Here is a 13,382-nt window from a genome sequence, read left to right as displayed (position 1 = left end):
ATATCCCTCCTTCTTATCTTTCTTTGTTCAGGACCAAGTGAACCAGACTGTGTCAACTCAGTTTGACAAAGAACCTGCACCTCATTTAATTATTGGTTGTAGATCAACCAAGAACCAGCTTAGAGTAAACCGCTGATATGATTTTTGGATATTGGTTGAAAATACAGTGAATCTCTCCTGTTATGATTATTAAAAGGTCACATTTGAAGTCATTTAATGTAAAGATGAACTGAATAGTCCAAGATTTCACTTGTTGGTACAGTTTCACACAGACTTGGTTCAAAGTAAACACAGCGTGACTGGAAATGTGACTGAATCAAAGAGAACAAAGCTCATACCAAGAAATGATGCAATCCTTGCTTTTGTTTTAACACCTAACTGCACCTCTGAATCCCTTCATTCCCTCATAGCTCACTGTTAAAGTTTTGACACTAAACAGTTGGCAGTTGAGCTAAAAACAGTGAGCTGTGAGGGAATTTGGGGGGATTTTGGTGCACTCTTCCAAACTCTTACTATTTACACTCTTTTGACACTTGAAGCTCGTTCCAAGTTATCTGATAACTTTGAATAAAACCTCAATAAAGTGGAGCTTTTTGACTTTGGTCCATGATCCAGATATGAGTTGTTTTTTTTTAAAGTAAAGTTATGGAGATAACTCTTAAAACAAGCCGCAGAAACAAGCCGCAGGGATGTGCGCTACAGTGAGCACTTTGCATGTGACAACAATGGTGTTGAGCTCTTGAGATTCTCAGAGTGTGAAATCCAATGATCTTTCAGACAGTGTATGCATGTGTGTGTGTGTGTGTGTGTGTGTGTGTGTGTGTGTGTGTGTGTGTGTGTGAGTGAGTGTGAGAACTTGACAAGTATGTTCCTGCTTGTATGAATGTGAGAAAGTAGTACTTGCTACTTGGCAGAGAATTAATGCAGCATCCGAGGCCGGTTCCTCCTAACAGGCCAGACAGTCTTCCGAAACAGCCGACAAGGTTCTGAATGAGTAATTAGTGTGAATCAACAACAGTGTTAAACCCCCTCCACCCCCCCTCCTCACCACCCCCTAGATATATCACGGTTACTTTGTGCTCAAGCCTCACAGAATAAAAAAAAACCCCATTATGATTCATATAAGCTCAGTGGTGTTAAAGGTCTAAACTCTTTTAAAAAAACCACGCATTATAAAACTGTCCTCACTCATACAAATCTCATAAAGACCTTCTCCTCCTTTTTTTTGCTCTCCATCCTTTTATTAATCCCTCCCCGCTCCATCCCCAACCCCAACCCTCCCCGTCTTTCTCTTCTTCTGAATCGGGAGCCGTATTATCCGTCTGAGGCAGAGCCGCTCGGCGCTGGCCCAGCTTTGCCCCGGTGTAAAGTGGAGATGTTAATGTTAATTAAATCATTCATTTGGTTCAGATTAATTAGCGTCGCGCTACTTTTAAGCTGATCCGTGGCTAATCAGATTAGGGCGAGCGAGGGGCCGAGGCGGGCAGATGGATAGGAAAAGAAGCTCTCTTTGAAGTCCGGCCCGCCGTCTGTCTGCAGAGGAGGAGGAGGAGGAGGAGGAGGAGGGAGGAAGGAAGGGAGGAGATTCTTCCACGCTCTGTTGCTTAGTTTTTTCCTTTTTTTCCCTCCTCTCCTCTTTCTGTTTTTCCAGTTCAGTTCATTTCAAATCTGTTTAACTGGTGTGACAGCAAACAAACCTGCTCACAGGTTTTGGCAGGGTAGTTTAAACTGACATAATTATTATAGAGATTAACAACTGACAAATGATAACACAGCCAACATATAAACACCTGTCTATTCACTGCTACCTGTTTCTCTCTCTCTCTCTCTCCTTATGACTTTCTTTCCTCTATTAGTTTCTCTTCCTCTTCCTCCTCTGTCGTTCTACTATCAGTCCCTCTGATTCTTTGGGCCTCGCGGGGGACTCACCATCTTTAAATTCATAACAATCCTTGTTGCTGTTTTGTTTAACAAGCGCAGCTAAAAATGAACCCCCCCACCCCCCGAATCCTCCCGGCTTCCTTTCATCTCCCTCTCCTCTCTCTTCTCAGGTGTTTGAGCTTGTAATTATTTATTAATCTATTTATTTATTCTCCTTTTTTTTTTTTTTCTTTAATGACTTTTTCCACTCTGCAGAGTTGGGGGAATGTTTTTTTTTTTTTCACAACAAATTATCAATTCCCCGTTGGCGTTAGAAGACATTACCTGTTGAATTAATCGCTGTAATCCCTCTAGGTCGCTTGTTCCTGTGTTTTTTTTTTTCCTTCCTCTGTTTATCTGTGGAAACAGCCATTTTCTCATCGTCACAGCCTCTGAGTGGTAATGATCACCTACTGAAGGTTTTAGGTGTTATACGAGTGATTAACATTAATTTATGCTGTTTATTCTCTCTCTCTTTCTTTCTCTCTCTCTCTCTCTCTCTCTCTCTCTCTCTCTCTCTCTCTCTCTCTCTCTCTCTCTCTCTCTCTCTCTCTCTCTCTCTCTCTTCTCTCTCTCTCCTCTCTCTCTCTCTCTCTCATGCTCACAGACACACAAACTCTTGATTAGTTTTTAGACGTTCTTTTGCACTGTACAAACATTCAACACAACTTTCTCCTCATCAAAATACATTTTTCCAAACTAAACCAACTGATATTGAAACTTACTTGAGAAGTTAAGTAAATAAATATCTAGTTAATATCTAAAATATCTTAAAAGTATTCATTTCAACCATGGCAAAAATATAGATTTTTAAACATGTATCAACTTCTTTGATAGAAAGTTTATGATTTCAGCAAACACCCATGGGAGTTTATTTCCTTACTTAACCAGTAAATAAGTCACATCTGTATATAAGACGGCATTTATTTTGGGGGGGGGGGGTGGGGGGGGGGGGGTGTTATGCTGGAGAATAAAATGCTTCTCTATTAAAGACTGGTGTATTTGAATGCACCAGTAACTATTCATTTACATACTTTTAACAAGTTACATTTAAAACTTGATCAGTCTACTTTTATTTGAAACACAATGAAAAGAAAGCAGAAGGTAAGAGATGATATGGAGTGACAGTCCCACAAGATTAACCCTTACATACTGTTCATTTCAGGTATTTCTAAATATCCCTCATAATTAGCCTCTATAGATCATTGTGTGTGTAATATTTTGTATCTGCTGCACAATTATATTTATATTCTAGTTCACATGAAGATAAATTGTCAAATTCCTGGCTCTTATCCTGTGGTCCGCTAAGTTTTGATTTTAAATGATTTTTTTCATAACTCTCTCTGAAAAGCTCAGACATGAAAATAACTAATAAAAAAAATCACCTGAGTAGAAGAGAGGAGCATCTTTCTCTATAATACCACCTTTGTCTCATCATGAAATCTAACGCCCTTGCTACTAACTGAAAAACTGAACTGAAATGATCTCCCCCGCTGTTCTCTCTGTTCTAATCACATCATGTTTGTCTCTCTCCCACTCTCTCTCTCTCTCCCACTCTCTCTCTCTGTCTCACAACCCAGCCACCTGTACAAGTGCAGGGCTCTGCGGGACAGCTGCGGCATGTGCCTGAAAGCCGACCCCCGGTTCGGAATGCGGCTGGTGCGTCCAGGACAAGAAGTGCTCCCTCAGGCAGGAGTGCACCAGCGGAGGAAACTCCCACCTACCGCTGCAGCTGGCTGAAGGAGGAGGATGGATGCACGCCACATCTGGAAACAGCCGCTGCAGTCACCCCAAGATCACTAAGGTAAGCCTGTGTGTGTGTGTGTGTGTGTGTGTGTGTGTGTGTGTGTGTGTAGTGTTTCTCCATATGACACCACACACCATGCATTGATAGGATTTACTGATAGTGTGTGCTAATGTACTTATAGGTGTATTTATACCTGTGTTTGTGTCAATTCTCTGTTTAATGTGTTATTATGGATTTTCTGGTGTATGTGCCACAGTGTGAATGCCTTGAATTACTCCACTAATGATTTCTAATCTACACTGTGCTGTCATACACTATACACAAGGGGTGTCAAACATGTGGCCCGTGGGCCAGAACTGGCCCGCCGAGGGGTCCAATCCGGCCCACTCTCCTTCCTGTGTTCTTTTCCTTTTTTCCTTCCTTCTTTCCATCCATCTTTCCCTCTTGTCTTCTTTACCTTCCTTCCTTCCTTCCTTCCTTCCTTCTTTCCTCCTTCCTTCCAACTGTCCTTCCTCCCTTTCTTCCTTCCTTCATTCTGTCCGTCTGTCCTTGCTTTCTTCCCTCCCTCCTTCCTTCCTTCCATCTTTCTGTCCTTCCTTCCCTCCATCTTTCCTTCCTTTTTTCCTTCCTTTCTTCCTCCCTTTCTTCCTTCCTTTCTTCCTTCCTTCCTTGTGTCCCTCCATCTGTCCTTCCTCCCTTTCTTCCTTCCTTCATTCTGTCTGTCCATCCTTCCTGTCTTTCCTGTCCTCCCTACTTCCTTTCATCTTTGCCTCCTTCCTTCTTTCTTTCCTTCCTTCCTCCCTTTTTTCCTTCCTTCCCTCTTTTATTCCCTCTTTCCTTTCATCTTTCCTGTCTCCCATTCTTCCTTCTGTCCTTCTATTTGTCCTTCCTCCCTTTTCCCATCTTTCCTTCCTCCCTTTCTTCCTTCCTTTATTCTGTCAATCTGTCCTTCCTATATTCTCTCCCTCCTTCCTTCCTTCTTTCCTGACTTCCTTCCTCCTTCCTTCCTGTCTTCTTTTTATTCATTCCTTCCTTTCATCCATCCTCCTTTCTTTTCTTCCCTCCTTGCTTCCATCTTTGTATTGATCTGTCTCACAAGATCAAATAGGACTGTATGTGTCCCATGAAGGACATTTTGCCAGCACTGCTATACACTCTTATATTTAAGATATTCCAACTTGTTTTCCCCAAATCCCTCCCACACACAACTCCACACAATCAGAAAAACACTGTTACACACACACACTATTACATACTCGCTCAACAGTCTTGTGTGCTGTTAAGGTTAATAGGGAACAGGTAGCCATGTAGACTAAAAGAGAGCGCTGAGCCCAGCAGCCGGCTTCCTTTCACACAGAAACAGAGCGTGTTCCTAATCACAGAAAAGTTCAACTTCAGAGTTTGATGTCACACCGGCGGCTGATGGAAACCAGCGTGTGCTCTGACCTCTTCACCACGGTCAGAATAAAATACTGCCACCCAAAAATCCAGCACATAGCACATTCATCACTGCCTACACTGACTCATATGATGCTTTAACCTAAATAATAGTTCTAACTGAAACATTAAAAGCTTTCTCTGTATTTTATTTTTGATCAAATAAACTATGCAGAAGTGCAGAAATGTATATAAATAAATAATCTAAAGGTTCTATCATAGATTATTGTTGTGTTTTACATTTCATTAAGTCATTTTAACTATTGATGTTCCATCATTCTTTTAATGATAGAAAATAAAATGATTTAATTGATCTTTTTTTAGTACTGCAAAACAACAACTTTGATGCTCCAGATTGGCTTTTCCAAATATAGAACTGCTATAGATAAATGTCCATCAATCATTATAATAGGATCAATAACATTCTGATTATAATAAGACATGCAGGAGCAAACATTAGCAGATACATTCTCCATGAAACTGCTGGTGTAAAATAAAAAAAGAAATGAAATCAAAAGCTTTTCTGGGAAGAATATCTGATAGCCACTGCACCACACACTGCACACAGCACACAGGATGTTGAAAACAGCTTGAACGTGTTTATATTACCAACACATACAAACCTTGATGCTGCTCTCATCTCTCTAAAACTGGCCGCGCATGACGGCCACTTTGGCTGCAGATGAAACTTATCATGTGGTTGAAAACAAAAAAGACGATGCCAAATTTTGTTTTGTTGGTTTGTCCGTTGCATTCATTTTTTTGGGGTCCATTAGACAAAATCTACCATTCTGTTGCCGTTACATTCAACAGGAACTTCATTTTGAGGCAAAGTGAAGGCAACAGACTCGTAAGTCAAGACAGTGTTACTTAACAGACTCATCATCATGGAGAGAAGGGGAAAAAAAGAGAAGCACATCATTAACAGTCGGCACCAACCAAAAGAATGTCTTCCAATCAAAACTTCCTCCAACGGCGCAGTTCTAAAATCACCTGCAAAGAGGAGCAGCGCTGCTTCGTCGGGCGCCGCATCATAATCTCCTCAATTTGTGAGGAGTGTAAAGTTACCTGCCGAGATCCAAGGCTGGTAAACCTTGATAGGCCGTTGCGTCAGCTCTCTTTGTTGAAGCCCCCGTGGTCACGAAAGCCCTACGTGTCCTGAACTGAGAATGAAAGCTGCTCTATTTTAATGCACAGCTATTAAAACACACACACACACACACACACACTCACACACACATGTTGGGACCTTGCGTTTGCCCTTGGCACAGAAATGGTATTATTACTCACTGTTACATCAAACTGGCACTCGAGAGAGACAGAGTCACACAGAGGTTTGTTTGGTTTTGATCCTTCTTTTTTTTTTCCTTTTTTTTTTGAATTGTCTTTGTTGTTCATTTTTGTATGTCACTGCCTGTGTGACTGTTGTGTGTGTTTGGAAAAGCTTGTAAGGGTCAAAATCCAGAACCGAGCTGTTCAATTTTTTAAGTTCATTCATGTTTGTTTCTCTTACATCTTTATTTAGTTTTTTCTTTGTGAATCTTTGTCCTTCTTGCCTTTCCATCTTTTGACTTTCAGGGAGCTAGAAGTAAGGGAATGTCTTTTCACAGTCCTTAGCTATTGAAAAATACAAAGAAAATACCACATTTCTGCTAAAATCAGTTTGGATTTTGTATATCAGAATATGTACTGGAAAATGTAATAATCAGATATACTGCATTGGCTCTCATTCAGTTTTTTCACTTGATACAAGAGAAATCATCATTTTAGCTTCACAATACCGGTTCAGAACACACTGTTGGATCTGAGGAGTGTGATTCTGATTTTCAACCCCCTTAAGGAATTGGTAGTCTCACTTATTGTAGTAGTTTAAGCCTTTTCTATTATACTCTAAATTGGTCTGGATAAAAATAGTTTGCTGATTTAATGTGTGAGAGGATGAAGAAATGATAGAAATAAAAGGTGATGGAGAAAAAAGTTTTTCTATTTCTCTTCTGGCCCTGTTCTTGTTAATGTCTCTGTTGTAGTCTGACACCTCTTCACCCACTTAAATCTACATCTGTCATTACGCCTGCTTCTACTACTTGACGCCTTCATGAATCCATTCATCAAACATGCATTTACAAATTGAAATTAAAAGATACCATATTTACATTTGTGCACAAAGTAGTGTATAAGTAGATGCATTTTCATCTGTGTGTGTGTATGTTGTTTGTGGGCGAGTGTGTGTGTGTGGTTGTGTTTGCGTAGACAAGGGCATGAGAAGGAGAAGCAGTGACTAAGAATGATGTGTTTTTATGTTATGATAACAGCACAAAAGAGTGAGCCTGATTAATACATGTCATAAAAAGTTATGAAAGCTAAAAGTGAAAGACATCTTGATGAGAAGACAATGTGTGTGTATATGAATAAGAATAAATTGAAGTATTGTATTCATCGCCATCATTATGAGTAATCATCCATTCATTAGGAGTCAATATAAGTAGTATTCTACCTTGAACAGGCTTATTAAAACAATTACAGGCACACATATATCAGTTAAACCATTCTCTGCTGATTATATAACAATAAGATGCTTACATTTCTCTTTCAGAAATGATTACTGTATATGGAAAGTCTATTTAAGTCCATTTATTGTTAAATGTAAGTAGATTTAGGATATAGTTAAATGATATTGTTCAGGTGAATTAGTCATAGCAGTACTCACTGTTGTAATGCACACTGACTACACTGTATGCAGTAGGTGTTCTGGATAATCACCTAACTATTGCTGGCAGTAACCCCAAATGTAAAAACAGAGCATACCATCAACAGAGGCTCTTAACACATTAAAACAGCCTGAGTGGATCATATTGAAAACAAGAATCCTTTAATAGCATTTCAGTCTCTAAACACCTAATCCACTTCTGAGAAAATGATATTCTCAATACAGTATTCCCAAGTTTTTTTGTTTCTAATATTTGAACATAATAACAATGCTTATAGATTATTTGCTTGTGTCTGTATTCCCAAGAGAGAAAGAAAAAGAAAAATGCACATTACAAATTGAATTTCCCATACTCCCAGTTTTGCTTCAAATGCCTTTAACGGAATTCTTAAACTATCGTCTGACCACATAAACAACTTTCCCAGTTTTTAACAGCCGCTGGCCTGCCACTGGCCATGTGCTATTGGTTACCACTCAAACCACAGCAAGAATACCATGAACACACAGACACACACACACACACACACACGCACACACACACACACACACACACAGAAAATGTGTCTAAAGGCTGGACGACGGACTACTAGGAAACCACTGTTATAATATTGATGATTTGATGTGGCCACCATGTGGTCAGGAGTGTATTATAAAGGCCACACCACCACAGAGCGACGCCACACTACTTTACTTCCACTGGATTCTTGGTCAGAGGAAATGGTAAAAAACATAGGAAAGAAAAACGGTGTCAGAGATTAAAAGATTAATTGGATTTATTTCCTAGTAATGCTTTTTACAACACTGGGTCCCCACAGTCTGGATTAATATATAGCCAAACCTCTTCCCCCTAATGTAACCTCTGTGGTGTCTTATTGCAAAACAGTGGACATGGTGGATGGAGCTCTGTTCTATCATTAATTATCTTCGCATAGACGACTCAACTTCGACTGTACTCTTATGCAAAATTGTACAACGTATGCTCTCTTAGTACTGGAAAATAGACTCTTCTGTGTTGACTAAAGCTAGCATGAGAACAGATACTTTCATTAAGTCATTAGTGATTTGTTGGAGGAAAATCAAAATCCTCATCCCAGACAAAACTGCTACTAGGATTTGCAGTGTCAGACTGAATAATGAAGTAGTAATGAAACTTCCATTCAGTCTGAGTATTAGGCTATTAGCTGATGAGCTGCATGGTTTGGTGGTTAGCAGCCTGTAGCCAACAGGGCTTTCGTCACACGAGTATGCATCGACGAGCATTTGAGGTTCATATGTCAGTTGACTTCTAGGTAAGTTTAGCTGCTCATGTCGTACAATTATATTAGTTTGCAGTTATAGCCTTAGTTAGTTATAGAGCTTAAATGTGGTTCCGTTCAATCAGATCACTATCCTTCAAAAACCGCCTGAGGACCGTTTTCAGCTTCAAGGCGTTTCTACTTTACATTCCCCCAGAGTGCGACGGATATGCGCCTGGAGGTCGAAGTGTTGTGTCAAATCGCTGCAACATGAGTCCAAAGTTGCTTCAGGTCCCGTTTCCACACTGTGGCGTCTGCTTGCATACCCACAGGCTCAATGAGCAGTGGTTATCTTGTTATGCAGTACCATACTTTACTACCTCCAAGAGTTTCTGCGGTTCCAATGGAAATCCACTCTCAGATGTCAGAGGAATAATATCATGGTAAAGAACCATTACATTATACCTAGTGGATATAGCGGTCTGGCTCTATCTTCTGTACCACAACGGTCATGTTTCACATACATAGCTAGAGATCATAGTGTGGTTGATCATAGGCGATGTTATTGCTTACTTAAGTCGACTTGTTCCATGAAGGATGTAAGGCATCTATGCTTGGACTACAACCACAGTTAAAGTCGGTTAGCCAGGTTGCACCCAACTTCCATTTTCTTCGCCCCGCTTCCCCCCTTCTCAACGGTTTTGAGGGTTGCTCAGATTTCCTGGTTCCCGCCTGAACAGATCCAGAACCATCATGATCCTTCTGTTGAGTTCATGATGTGGCAGATGGCGCAAAATATGCCTCCAACTATCAAAACCTACATGGGTGTCCACACAAATATGAGAGGAGTAATAAGATAATCATAGAGCCGCCGTAAGCATCAAGGCTAGTGTAGCTGATTAGCAGTTTCAGTGAATGTGGTATTATAATTCTAGGTATTTAACCTTAACTACATTTTCAAATTGCAGTTTAATCTAATCTGAAATATCGCACATGACCATACAACCACATGTTTTGTATGAATGTTGTGTGTGTGGTCTTGTATCACAAAACTCAAGTCAATTCCACACTGATGAGGTGACAGAACTGTATGTGAATATACAGAAATGCAATTAGACATTATATTAATCCACCGGATACTTAAAGGTGAATTCCACCCATTTTAGATACCAAACATTATCTGTTAAAAGTAAAAGTAATTTCCTGCAGGAATGCAATCTGACCAATGTGATCATTTGTATTTAAAGGGTGATGCAATGCTTGCAAGAACATTTTAAATTCTCTGAGATGTTCTTGGCATGCAAGCAGCACAATAGGCAGTACATGTAACATTGCACAGTAGCAGTGAAATGATTTAACATCAAAACAGGTCTGATACCAAATGCAAAATGCTTTGTGAGTATTGTGTGTGTTTATGTAGTGCCAGTATATGTTCCCTCACTCTTCACTCGTCTCTTTTCAAAGCCCCTCCCCTCCCAGATGATGATGATAATCCCTCTAACAGCACTCCTCATTCTCGTGCTCTGTTGCCTGTCTGTCTCTGTCTCTGCCATTGTTTATATCCCAGGGCTTGGTGGTGAGCTGATATTGTGTTTTGTGGTATCATAGCCTCATTCTTCCAAAATCATCCGAAAAGGCCCATTTCCACACCCTGACATCTGTTGTCCATATCGTACCCTGGAGCTTGATGGCTGCTCACTTTGGTCAGTGTTTACAGGCTATTGTGTTTGTGGAACCAAAGTGCTGAGGCTCTACTGGCGCCTGAGGTTCCAAAGTGAGTCAGTTTCCAAATAGTAGACAGCACTATCGCCGGCCAGACTGCTCACTATGTGTCTCCCTCTGGTCCCTCAACTCCAATCACTCCAGTTACCATCTTGTTTCATCAGAAAGATTTGGGTTTTTTTTCCATATAGCAGCTTGTTAAGTGTCACTTTTCAAACCCCAACATGCAGTTTTTGATACATTCAAAGCTTACTGAGATGTTTATTTTCTCTTTCTCTTCAACACACATGTCTCTTTGTCAATGCAGAGTATTTTATCCATATGTAATATCACAATATCGCCAAAGGCAAAACATGCAACAGCTTGTAAAAATGTGTTTTTTCTGGCAATCTGTTGAGATTGAACTGTTAATTGGTAGCTTTCTAGCAAGAGAAAGCTTTAAGAAGCATATGTGTGCTTATAGTCCCTGTGTGTGGGTCAGTGACAAATAAGGGTTGGCAAGATGAGCAATTCAGAAATGTGTTGAAAAATAGTCCTTAAAGCAGCATCAGGTTTATTTGTGTTGCTTTTATGTCATTTGAAATGTCATTTGCACCATTTTTTTTACCAAAAGTAAGACTGAATGCGCCTGAAAATGTCAAATAGTGTAACCACAAAAGAATGATAAATGTTAAATATTTTATCCACTTACTGTACAGTGTATTTAAGTGCACTTATATAAATATATAATATACAATACATACTTTTTTTTTTTTTTAAATGTAAATGGTACCTGATTTCCACGATTCCTCAGATTAAATGTAATATTTAGAACAATTATATTCCATTAGCTTTATTTAATATAAAAGTTATAATGTAAGATCATGCCAAACTAGTTGATATGGTGTTTTATTGAGAATTTAGTGTTTTTAAGTAAGTTTAATTATTTGGTACAACGTTTTTATGATTACACCACTTAGACATTTTTGCCATAATCCTCTAATATATTCTCTCAAAATGGATTATAAGCAGAAATGTTATGCTGGATCCACAACAAAATAATGTGTGCAAGTTATTCATATGTTTATTTTGACATTTTAACCCCTTTATATGTGACTAAACCACATGGACACAAAAACCCATCATTGACTTATGTCTGTTTTATCATTTTCTATTGCTTATCTCTTTAATTTTGACCTTAAAGATTTTTTCCATTTAACTTTTTCATCTCAATTTTCAGTTTTAATCTTCTCAATTTCCCCTTGTAATTGTATTTCAGGTTAAAATTATACACCATATGTTTGGCACTGCAGTGGACTAAAGTTAAGAAAAGTGGCTCAGAGCTTGCCAACCCTGGACCACCTGGGAACCTTTCTGGGGAAAGAGTAAATAAGAAATGCTCTTCCTTCCCTCAACAGCGAGGCATTTAACCTTCAAGTGTTCCAGTGGCACTGTTCATCATCCATCAGTGTAGTCTCTGGTTTCTGAAGCAGGAATACGGATCTCAACTGACTTCGCCTGAATTAAAGTTTCGAATTAGAACTCATGTCAAATGTGGCAAACTTGTCCGCATTGTTAAAATCACTTTATGTCAAAGTCCGTAGTATAATAATAACACTATGCCTCCATACTGTCAGCACTTGAGTTTGCATTCCCACACTGTGCTGTCTGCTCAGTGAAGCACTGCAGGAGAACGGGGCAGTGGACAGATTACACATAATTACCTCATGATGCTTGTTAGGGATTAGGCCTGTGTGTGTGTGTGTGTGTGTGTGTGTGCGCGTCCACAACGTTAGCGAGTGTGTGTCTGCACGCCTTTATGACAGCCACCGTCCATCAGTCACCATATTTGTTTTGTCACACCACACCTGTCCCTGTTACGCACCATAATCTGGCGAGATAAATCACATTACGGTTCGGCGGCACGACTGAACGTTACACCGCGTCGGCCCTCTGCGACGAAGCCGAGCCGAGCCGGCGTAATAAGTTTCAATTAAACCCCCGAGATGATGCCGGGGGTTTGGTTCTGTACGTCGGCCCAAGTTGTTTTTTCACCCTCTCTTTATCTCATTTTCGGTGTTTTTCAAAGCAGAGGGGGTGATTTTTCTTCATTAAAACTTGAATTACCTGATACGGGCCAATTCTGTACGGAGTGTGTATTTGTGTGTGTCGGTGAGTCCGTGTATTCTGGGAGTTTTTTTATATGTGTGTTTGCCAATGTGTGTATTTTCATGGGGGGTGTCCTTGCAAGGTCAATGTTTTGGGATAATTGAATGAGGACAGCCTATAAAGCATTTAACACTTCTTCCTTTGTCCTTAATGTAAATGTGACTATTTTAGCATTAAGGTGATAATAATTTATGTTAAAGTTCTGGTCAAAAGTTGATTATTCATCTTTTTCCTTCACTTTTCTTCCACTCTGCCCTCCTCTCCCCCTCCCGTCGCTTCAGTTGTTCCCAGAGACGGGACCTCGCCAGGGGGGAACCAGGGTGACCATCCTAGGGGAGAATCTGGGTCTGCTGTTCAAAGACATCCAGATGGGCGTCAGGTTAGGCAAGGTTCCCTGTGTGCCTATCGAGGAGGAGTACCTGAGTGCAGAGAGGTAAGTTTTGGGGGCGGGGGACACTCTAGTGCT

At 40.1% G+C, this 13,382-nt stretch overlaps 1 protein-coding gene across 1 annotated transcript in view; it reads left to right on the top strand.

The window, feature by feature from the left end:
- The window catches only part of LOC128357993 (plexin-A1-like), a 221,860-nt gene that overhangs the window by 149,998 nt on the left and 58,480 nt on the right, over window positions 1-13,382 (top strand). The window contains 3 exon segments of the mRNA XM_053318444.1: window positions 3,499-3,567; window positions 3,569-3,724; window positions 13,198-13,349. Of these exon segments, the coding sequence (XP_053174419.1) occupies window positions 3,499-3,567; window positions 3,569-3,724; window positions 13,198-13,349 (377 nt within the window).

The sequence above is a fragment of the Scomber japonicus genome, chromosome 4 (genome assembly GCF_027409825.1).
Source record: "Scomber japonicus isolate fScoJap1 chromosome 4, fScoJap1.pri, whole genome shotgun sequence".
NCBI lineage: Eukaryota > Metazoa > Chordata > Actinopteri > Scombriformes > Scombridae > Scomber > Scomber japonicus.
The sequence above is the reverse complement of the archived record's forward strand: the minus strand, read 5'-3'. Positions and strand labels throughout refer to the sequence as shown.